Source organism: Carex rostrata, chromosome 24 (genome assembly GCF_964058835.1).
Source record: "Carex rostrata chromosome 24, lpCarRost1.2, whole genome shotgun sequence".
Classification (NCBI taxonomy): Eukaryota; Viridiplantae; Streptophyta; class Magnoliopsida; order Poales; family Cyperaceae; genus Carex; species Carex rostrata.
Window position 1 is genome coordinate 7,520,296 of NC_135941.1, and position 10,775 is coordinate 7,531,070.

Here is a 10,775-nt window from a genome sequence, read left to right on the forward strand (position 1 = left end):
GAGTTTTGAAGTAAACCCAATCTTTAGATTTTAAATGGGGACTGTCCAATTCTGATAATCTATCGAAGTGGAGCACACACATCCGAGAGATGAATTCGAATCGCGAAACAATCTCTAACGACGGATTCGAATCGGACGGTCTTAATTGAAAACCCAAAGAGTGAGTTACTGTAGGGGATCCGGACCCATCTAGGATTGGCGCTTGCTCTATGATGGATCGCTCGTGGGGACACGTGTACGGAGGAAATTAAATGTCTAAAAGAGTAACAAACTTGGTCTTCCTATATAATATACAGAAAAGTGAAAGGAAACGGGCAACAAACTTTGTCCAGACATGTACTTAAAGGCTGTTCGGCAACACCCACCACTTAATCCTAGTTAGGATTAAGTCCTAAGGAAGTTTAAAGAACCGGTATTTGGTAAGCTAAAGGAAGGGGCAATGGATTAAGGAAGCTAAAGGAGGGGGGATTGTGCCTTAAGGAATGGGCAGCGGATTAAGATCCGGACAAAAAGAGACTAAAGGAGGTAAGCTTAATCCGTGCTAAGGAACCGGTGTTCGGCATGATTAAGCAGCTAAGGAAACTAAAGAAGACTCCTTTAGCCTTAAGGAGACTTAATCCTGTCTAGCCGAACAGCCCCAAAAAGTTTCTCAGGACAAAACTTGACAGCCCTACTTGTTCAGTTGTTTTCCATCTTTTTTGTGTAATGAATGTTCCTATACTAACATTAACGACCCGGTTCATGTTCAAAACTGATATCATTTTTGTTGGAACAAGATACAACCTTAGAGCATCTACATCCCTGAAACTCTTCGAGTTTCTAAATAACGGTTAACTAATTTTTAGAAACTTTATCTCTGAAAGTTTATAAACCCTCACATCCCTGAAACTCAAAATTAGAGTTTCTTAATTGCCACATCAGCAAATAAATTACAAGAGAAAAGAATTTGAGCGAATTATTTGGCCACGTCAAAGTTTATAAACGGTTTCTTATTAAGAAACTTTGGAGCAAAGTTGCTAAATAAGAAACCCATCTGCATCCCTGAAACTAGTTTAGAAACTGCCACATCAGATTAGAAACTCAAAGAGTTTCAGGGATGTAGATGCTCTTAGAATAAAAAATGAGAGGGGCTACGGTACAATGTATAGCGCGAACATCTAACTGATCGATTGTACAATGTATACTGTTCGATTGGACCCGGATTACTGTTTCGTATACTCTCTCACTTTACATCTACTTATGAGTTAACTCGGCTACACATTGATTTGTGAATTTTGTGTGTATTTTATACTGTCTAATTCAGTCAAGTTCGATTAAGTTCAATTCAAAAAATTTATAGAATTTATTTTCTTTTTAAAACAAGATATAACCAAATCCAACGAGCCAGTTCGTCAGATTGCAAGTTAGCTCAGTCCAACTCGTGACGATTTCAAACTAAAATTTCAATTTGGACTCCTAAAGTCTGTTTGCTCGTAACTCGAACGAGCCACCTCATAACGACTCAACTCGTAATGAGCCAACTCGTTACCACTCCTACTCCTCTGAAGCAACTCAAATTTTAAAATTTATATCTGGACCCAAAAAAATAAAAATCCAAATCAATCTGATTGAAGAAGAAATACATCCTTGATTATCCGTACCAAAATCGATCGACAATTCAGATCTAAACAGGGACGGACCTACTATACAAAAATGAAAGACAATTGACCTCTATTTTTTTTTTTTTTTCAAAAACTAGTACTAAAAATATACTTCTTTTATATAAATTTATAGTAAAATGCTAGAGGTGTAAGAAATTGATCCCTATATTTTTTGTCAAATTTTATACTATTGATCCTCATTTTTTAAAATAAAATGATTTGTGTATAATTTGAGAGATTTCTAACATTTCAAGACTTTTAATAAAAAAAATTAAAAATTCACATGTGACCCTTCTTATTTTATATTATCTCTCTCACTAGTCATTTTTATTAAATATATATATATCCCCATTCCATGAATTCCTGTCTCTGCACCTGAATCTAAACACAAAATTTAAGCTAGAACTCACGTGATATAATTTTTTTGGATAAGAGTTAGAAGAACGCAACAACCACCAACAGAATACATTTTCTTTCAATTAAATAGTTGTGAGCAGTTGCTTGACTAGAATATGACGATTTTAGTTGGCAATAGAAACCATAAATCATTTTAAGAAAAAATATTTTATGGTACATTTACATATTATTTTGATAAATATTATTTAAATAAAAATAAATAGACACTATTTTATTTTTAATTTAAAAGTACTTATAAAATATAATTCAATTTTAAATTTAATTTGTCATTCATCAATCATCATTACAAGTTCTTACGTTAAAAGTTTAAATAATTTAAGAAAAAAATATAAATCAACTTGATATTTAATGTGTTATTTAAAAAAAGAAAAAAATATCTATAATACTAAATGTTTTTTAATTTAAATAATACTTTTAAAATTTTAAATTATCATACCATCCTTGTAATAAAAAATGAGTGAGGCTACAGTACAATGCATAGCGCTTATTGATCCATACTATGGATCAATATCTTCATTTTCAAAGTCAAAATAATAGATTTGAATTGCTTGACTTAATCTCCATAGAAAAATGTATTTGTAGATAAAAAAAATTCATAATATTTTTTTCAATAGGTTGAAAATCACGTGTACAAATATATTTTCATATGTAAATAATTCAGATTAATTATTTAAACTTTATAAATAAAAATATTAATCTGTATCCCGAAACAATATGCACTGTAGTAGTAACATAGTCTCGCTCCACAACAAAACAACAACAACAATAATAAAAAATAAAAATAAAAATAACATTGCGGTCTGGAATGGCAATCGGAAAATTTGAACACAGTCAAAAGAAGATAACTTGCACGTGACCCGGACAATGTTTTTGTACCTTTACGGAAGAGTGCCGCCAACTTATTTGAAAGCATTTAAGTCGCGATAAGAGAAATAAATGAAGCGTCTTAATGCGCCGCACAATTTGAAAACAAACTTTTTGCTATTTAAACATCAAAAAAAATTGTGATATTGTAGTAGGATGTGTCCGGGTAGAGGTGCCAAATAGATATGATTAGTCTGTGTTTAATCAAAAATGTTAATTTTATTTAATATAATCGAATTATAATATTTTCAACCCATCAATTTTCTTGATGAGCTTAATTCCAAAATATATCAAATTGAAAAAATTTTAACTGTTCAAACTGACGAATAATGCATTTATATGTAAAATTCATAAATGTTTCAATTAATTTAATATAAATTCAAATGATAAAAAAAAATAATGAACAATGAATATATTAAAATCATTTTATGAATCTTATTTTTTTCCCACTTGCACGTGAAATGTTTATAAATTATTTTTGTCATAAATTATTATAGTTGTTTCTTGTCTGACTGCAACAATCTCCTTACTTCATAAATACTGTACAACTGTTTCTTTCTTCGTATTGTTGCTAAAGTTTCATCTCCGTTTGCAATGGTTTCCTTAGTTTCCTAATATTTTGTTAAGGGAGAGGGGGCGTCCGACGCTCATTGGACCACTTTTATGTTCGATAGGTTTTCTTTACTGTCGGATGTGCTTTAGGATTCGCGCCCGCAATTTCACATCTGCTTTAAAATCCGTACACACGAATCCTAAAGCAGATCTGACGGTGAGTAATTATATTTAGAGAAATTTAGTTATATCCCCATCAAAACTTGTCTTTTTTGATATTTCCCCATCATAATTCGAAATTTAGTTATATCCCCATCAAAACTCTACTTTTTTATTTATATCCCCATTTCATCATTTAACTATTTAAAATTTAAAATTAATATTATTAAAAAGCTTGAAAAGACGATTTTGCCCCTAAATAATCAGGTGCTAACCGTTCCTTTTCTTTTTTCCTGCCTCTCTACCCTTCCGTTTCTTTTCCATTTCTCTTCACATTGATCCTTCCGTTTCTTTTTCCTGCCTCTCTGCCCTTCGTCAAGTATCGTGCTTCTTTCTTTGGAGTCCGCTATTTACAATTTGAATATCGAAAAGACAGTGGATCATATGGTAACATTCCTTCCATGCCTCTGACAGATCTCTCTCTATTTACCAGTATGTACCAATGATTCAAAATTAACTGGTACGACCAAGCAGATTTACTGGTACGACACAGTAGACTTGAAACTCTTCACTAGCTACTCTCAGTAACCACCATTTAAGATAATTCAGTTGCTTGCCCGTTTCATTCATACTTGTTGATTGTTTTAATAAAAAACGTCACAGTGAAGACATTACATGAATAGTAATTGCAGAAAAAAAATGAAAAAAGCTTGAAAAGAAAAAAAAACTACAACTACCCACTCTATTCAATTTCCTATGTGCAGGCCATGAGCATGAAATCATGAATTACTGATTATTGATGAAGACAAAAATATAAATGTCAAAATACCTTCAAAACATTAGGAGCAGAATCATTGGAAGCCTGACTAATAGTGGAGATAACCAGTTTAATCATGATGTTAAAAAATATTTTTATGTAAGAGGACAAAGAAGGGTTATTGATACTGGGTACTGGTACAGTCAGAGGACAAAAAAATGATATCACTCAATCACTGATTTGAGCATGAAATCATAATCATACATGTAAACTAAACCTATTTAACTTCTAAAATCATTAACAGATATTAATATGCACTAATGACCAATCAAAATACTTTCAAATCAGAGATCAATATTCACTAACAGAGATTAAAATTCAAGTAAAACAAAAAGATTGTCAATAGTCAACACCTAATCCTTTCTGACAAGACTCATGTTTTCTGCATTTTCCTGAAAACACAAAAATCCCCACTTTACCCCTGTTTACTGTTTACTATTTAATTACTTCTCTGTTCGCCTTCTTCTTTTCTTCTTCTTACATAAATTATGCATGTTGGCTTTTGCATTTTCGGCGTCTTGTCTTCTCTTCAAATTAATGATTTCAGTTAACAGGCGCTTTATCTTAGATCCTTCTCTTCTAAAGGTTTCTTTTATTCACTTGTTCTTGTCTCAAAACGTTCTTCCTTGCATAAATTCTGTCACGAGGCAATCAATTACATTTTCTGGTTTTACATATATATCATAACCTCATTAATATATAGTCAATAGTCAACACCTAATATCGTCAATATATAGTTGATACTGGTACTGGTACAGTCAGAGGACAAAAAAATGATATCACTGATAAAAAAAAACTGATAAAAGTTTCATACCGTAGATCAGATTAATTGAATTAGGCAGAGAAAAAATGAGAGAGAGGGAGCGTCGGAACAAACGCGGGAAAAAGAAAAAAAAACAAAGGTTTAGCAGGAAGGAAATTAGTGTGAAGAGAAAGAAAAGGAAGGGACTAGCACCTGATTATTTAGGGGCAAAATCGTCTTTTCAAGTTTTTTAATAATATTAATTTTAAATTTTAAATAGTTAAATGATGAAATGGGGATATAAATAAAATAGTAGAGTTTTGATGGGGATATAACTAAATTTTGAATTGTGATGGGGAAATATAAAAAAAGACAAGTTTTGATGGGGATATAACTAAATTTCTCTTATATTTATAGACCTCCAACTGTCACCACCAAACCATAGTTCTTACATCATAGAAATCTATTCATTTCCAAAATCATGTAGCAAAGAAGGTCATATGAATACATTTTATAATAGCATAACAGGTATATGATTATCACAATGAACCAATCTTATTTTTCATTTATGATAAAAAGAAATTTGTCAGAAGGACGAGCTCATGTCTTCTCTCCATACACTGCCTGCCTCACTATCAATTCTCTCTTGCCTCTGCACTTAAATTGCTTGGATAAATCTCAACAGAGAATAGTATCAAGAGATATTGAGGTAAGAAAAGGCAAACTTCTATTACATGGCCTCCGATACTTATCCCCAATCCAAGTCCTAGTTACTTGCAGTTACAGATGAAACAATAATAAGGGGTTAAACACGTCACGTGGCTCCAAAATGACTGAAAAAATATATCAGCTTTGAGTTCAGAACAATCACGATAGGCATTGAGCTGCTAGCTTGTTCCTGGGGTAATTTTTTATTTCTTTGATCGATAATAATATGGAGATTAAACAATGGATGCATATCAAATTGGTTCTGAAGGTAAGATTTATGTTTGACAGCAAACTTTAAATAGTTAGGAGACGGACACTTAGGCTGTGCTCTGAACTCAAAGAGGGAAAGGAAAGGGGAGACAAATCACGTTACCAGGTTTCACCACATTACACCCCAAATTGGGTGAATAAAACTCAGAAAAAAATAATGACTAGAATGATTCACCTTATTTTCCTCCATTTATCTTCATTAACCCTCTCAAATCTAAACTCAGGTGAAAAGTTTAAATGAGACATCTGTCCACATTTCTATTCCATTCACCTCCTCTCAAAATCCCTTTATCCTTTATTGGAGCATGCCCTTACTACAAACAACAATAAACAGACTAAGATTTACAAGCTTTCAAATTGGTCAATAGCATTTGGCGTAGAAGGGGTTTCATTCCATCAGATTAAAAACAGCTCTTGTGGGCCTAGCATCCAGTCAATTCTAAAATCAAATGTCTGATTGATGGATCGGCTCCCATCAACCTTTTTAATCCAAATTAAACCAGATAATCAGATCTGAATTTGATGGTTGTTGGAACCCATCTCCCCTCAATTGTCTTTTTTCTTTTTCCTTTTTTCTGGTAAGTCATACAAACTTGATTCATTTTGTGGTAATAAATCATACTCTTTCATGTAACCTAATTTAAAATTGGTGCGGAAGAAAAAAAATCATACTAAATGACATCTACATTCCACACTATTCAAAATTTCGTACCCAATTATCAATCTTTCGCTTTAAAGCAAGTCAAAATTAAACACAAATAAAGCCTACCAGAATCTCAGCATTAAGGCCATCGTAGCTTCTCGGCACCCTCAATTCGCACCCCAGAGCGCTGAACAGACTCAAAGAAAGGCGAGACAGAGCGCCTCCAGTGAGGCGGCCTTGCGAGCTCTTCACCGTGATCGACACTAACCACATCAACTCCAATCGCAAGTAGGCGCTGAGCGAGGATCTCGCCCACTCGTGCAGCCGTCTCTGCGTTCCACAGGATCTTTTTGCTAGGGTTCCGAGCAAGGAGAGCCCGCTGGGGCAGAGCGAACTCTGGCTCGCTAGAGGTGGCCATGGCAACAATAGCTTCAGTCTGAGGCAGCGAGACCTCAGCCGAGAGCTTCCGGCAGCTAATAACTAGGCGGAGGAGGTGGCGCGAGAATCTGTCCATGGAATGTGGGATTTGATTTTGGAGACGCTTATAACTCTTTGGTTTGATTGTTTGAAGATGGATGGATGCGACTTGCGACAGTAGTCGAGTCCTGATCCTCTGAGCTAACTAAAATTTTGAGTTTAGACTTCAGATCCACCGTCCGATCAGAATCGGGTCAATCCGATTCGAGGGGAAGGGCCGAAGGGCACAGCTAGGGGAAAGTATCCTCTGCAGAGTTTTTCCGTGCGGAGCTTTTAATCTGGTCCGTTCGTTTCGAATCGGACGGACCATATCAGATCTTACTCGAATTTTAAAAAAACTAAAAATTTGGTGAACCCTTAATCCAGTCTGTCCGATCCGAAACGAACGAATCAGATTAAAAGCTCTGCACGGAAAAACTCCGCAGAGGATAGCGTTCCACAGCTAGGGGTGTCAACGATACCTTTTTAACTGTTTATTCTATTCGTATCGTTTTTGTTAAAGCGGATACGGATAAGACTTTTTTTCATTAGCTTATCAGTTTAGGTATCGATATAAAAATTATTTTTTCATTAGTTAAACGAGTATAAATATGGATAAAGATTATTTTGTACTTGTTGTTAGTTTGTAATAATTTAGAAATCAATAATACGATAATTTATCATATAAAGTTTTGTTCATGAATTGAATATTTAATTATATATCATTTTGTTGCCTTGAGTATTATTGCATTTATGAATCATTCCGAGTTCATGACTGAAATTATGAAACTTCATAATACATATAATATATACTCTTAAAAGTCTCTAACCGAGGTAATTAGCAGGAACACTAATTAACCGCTACAAGATTAGTATGTGGATTAAAAGATGGTCAAGTTTTACAGACCACTGACAAGAGATGTCATTTTAATCACATAGATACGTGTTCTAGGAACATGATATTTGACAGACCCCGAATGAAACATTGAATGGAATTGTGTTCGTGTCATTAATATTTTCATTTCAGTGTTAAGTTCTACAGTATGAGGTATTCATCGTTCCTACTAAGAAATGTGTATGTGTGATTGTTACCTAACAGTGTCTGTAAAAAGCAGTTATAACGGTAGCTCTTCGGTATACATAACTTATGCTGAGGAAGTGATGGTCTACCAAAAGTACTATTGTCCCTCGTATCTCTATACGAGTTATAATATCACTGGGCCTCTTGGTAGAGTAAGATTATATGCTAGAGATATAATTACAAGAGTAATTATATTTGATAATTTGCTCAATATCAATAAAAGATTAAGTTTGTAAGGATGACACACACCTACCTTGAAACTGATCTGATAGCTAGGAGACAAAGAATTAACACAAGTAAAATAGTTTACTGGATCGTGATATTGTACAGTACATCATCATCTGTGTAATTTGATGGTCATAGTGCATATGTCAAATGCCTCCTATGATTATAGTAGTTAAAACAATTTTAATTCTATTTACCAACATAACACAGATCCTATTGGGTCACATCATATATGAGCTAATTGGAGAATCTTGTTGATTAATTATAAATTGATTGTGATTAATAATAAGATGGTTATAATTAATTATACATGATATAATTAAATTATAAATGTCATATAAGATGACAAACAGAAACAACGGTTAATTTATAAGCGTACACAGTACATTGTATAAAAGTTACCGAAACAACAACAGAGAGAAATATAATTGTACATGATAATTATATATATTTGATTTGGATTTTAATTATTAATTATGGATTTGAATTATGAGTTTAAAGCCTATTAACAATTAAAGCCTTAATTAATAATCAAAGCCCAAACCGAAAAGTCCAAATGAATTAGATTGATTTTTGGGCCAAAGTGCAAAAATCAAAATTTGCTTCTTCCTCTCCAAAATCGCCACACCCGTGGCATTCTTGTAGATAGGCCGAACCACAAGGGCATTTTGGTCATTTTAAAGTCGGCCCCATATGCCTATAAATAAGTGGGTGGGGGTAGAGAGAAGTTTACTAATTTTTGTGTTATTCGTATCATGTCATATCGATTCGTTAATCTTTGTCTCTCTCGGTTGTTGTTTAGAGATCACGGGATCAGTGAATAGTGTTCTTGCAAAGCACGCGGTGCATATGACTCACATGCTTGTGATAATCATTAACATCTAGCGGATCGTGACTAATACTATTTCATCTTTTCTTGGTGAATAGTGTTCTTGCAGAATTCTGCGATTTACGGTATTTCTGGCAAAAGAAATAAACCGTTTTCTAGTTAGTCCTGGTGGATAACCGATAGAGGTATCTCCGAGGCGAGACGTTTCTCAGATTCGTTCTTCTCGGTCGGCTGCATTCCAATTAGAATTTGGAGACAAGATATAAATATGTTGTATTAATCTATTTAATTTGTAAGTAGATTAAAGTTTTAGAAATCAATTAAGGAATAGATATGTAAAAGGATTAAATCGGGTTTTGATGCCAAACGAATATTGAAGGTGAACCGCCTTGGAAAGTTTCTTGACATACCTCGTTTAATCCTTGGCTTAAGTTAGAAGTAAAATTTTTGTTTTACGATCTTCCCGCAGCTTAAGCCTAAACGGTAATTGGTAGCCCCAAAACCCAACACTTATTACTCTTTCGGATAATTATATAAAATAAAATTATGTGATAATGTTTGAGCAATAATTAGTGATAATAAAATTTATTTGTGTGATATTTTATATAATAATGTTTAAGCAATAATTAGTGATTTACTTATATTTTTTAGTGTATATTTTTATTATAACAAAAATACTAAACATATTACTTTTATTTGTATATTTTGTTATCTAGTTAAATAATTGAATTAATCTGAAGAGATATTTGTGTTTTTAAATTCTCTTGTTTTATAAAAGAAACATTTAGTTAGAATTGATTGCATTTGTATTTTATTTTATTTTGTTATTAATAAATGTGATTGCATGTGTATGAAATAAATGAGTTTTGATATTCTATTTGTAAATATAATAAAATTAATTATTATATTGATATTATTCGTCATTAACCTACTACCATTTTGTTGTCCGATAATTTTAACGGATAAGAATAGGGTAGGATAAGATCCTATCTAGCCCCCCAACCAAATCCCTCAAATGTCACCGCACCATAACTATTATAATTGTCTGGGGATCGCAAAAACACCAGCGCTAAATTTTTTTTCTAAAGTATTAATACATATACACGAAAGTATTTATATCTATGCACAAAAGTATTTATACTTATGAGGTGAATAATTTTTACGTAAATAATTATCTCCCCCAACCAAATCTCCTAAACGTCCTCAAACCATAAATATATGTGGGGGGGCATACACATTTTTAAAAATATTAATATTACCATAACTATCTGGAGGACCGCAAAACTTGATACACACGGCGCTAGATGACGTCTGAAAGTATTAATATCAAGTATTGCAAATATTTATACATATGCACTGAAATGTTTATATG

The 10,775-nt window shown here is 33.0% G+C and overlaps 1 protein-coding gene across 2 annotated transcripts; it reads right to left on the reverse strand.

The window, feature by feature from the left end:
- Nucleotides 1-4,762: 4,762 nt before the first annotated feature.
- On the reverse strand, nt 4,763-7,430 carry LOC144575988 (Ribosomal L18p/L5e family protein). Of its 2 annotated transcripts, none has more exons than XR_013518575.1 (2): nt 6,345-7,428; nt 4,763-6,024 (listed from the first exon to the last, which is right to left on the reverse strand). XR_013518575.1 is itself a non-coding variant. In XM_078326260.1 (2 exons), the coding sequence occupies exon 1, from the start codon at nt 7,324-7,326 to the stop codon at nt 6,952-6,954; it is 375 nt and encodes a 124-aa protein (XP_078182386.1). In that variant the 5' UTR covers nt 7,327-7,430; the 3' UTR covers nt 4,764-6,483; nt 6,939-6,951. The 2 variants fall into 2 exon arrangements, 1 of the variants encoding a protein (XP_078182386.1); XM_078326260.1 differs by having other exon boundaries at nt 4,764-6,483; nt 6,939-7,430.
- Nucleotides 7,431-10,775: the final 3,345 nt, after the last annotated feature.

What these genes read in the sequence shown, in the direction of transcription:
- LOC144575988 (XM_078326260.1), bottom strand. Translation starts at nt 7,326, where the DNA reads ATGGACAGATTCTCGCGCCACCTCCTCCGCCTAGTTATTAGCTGCCGG.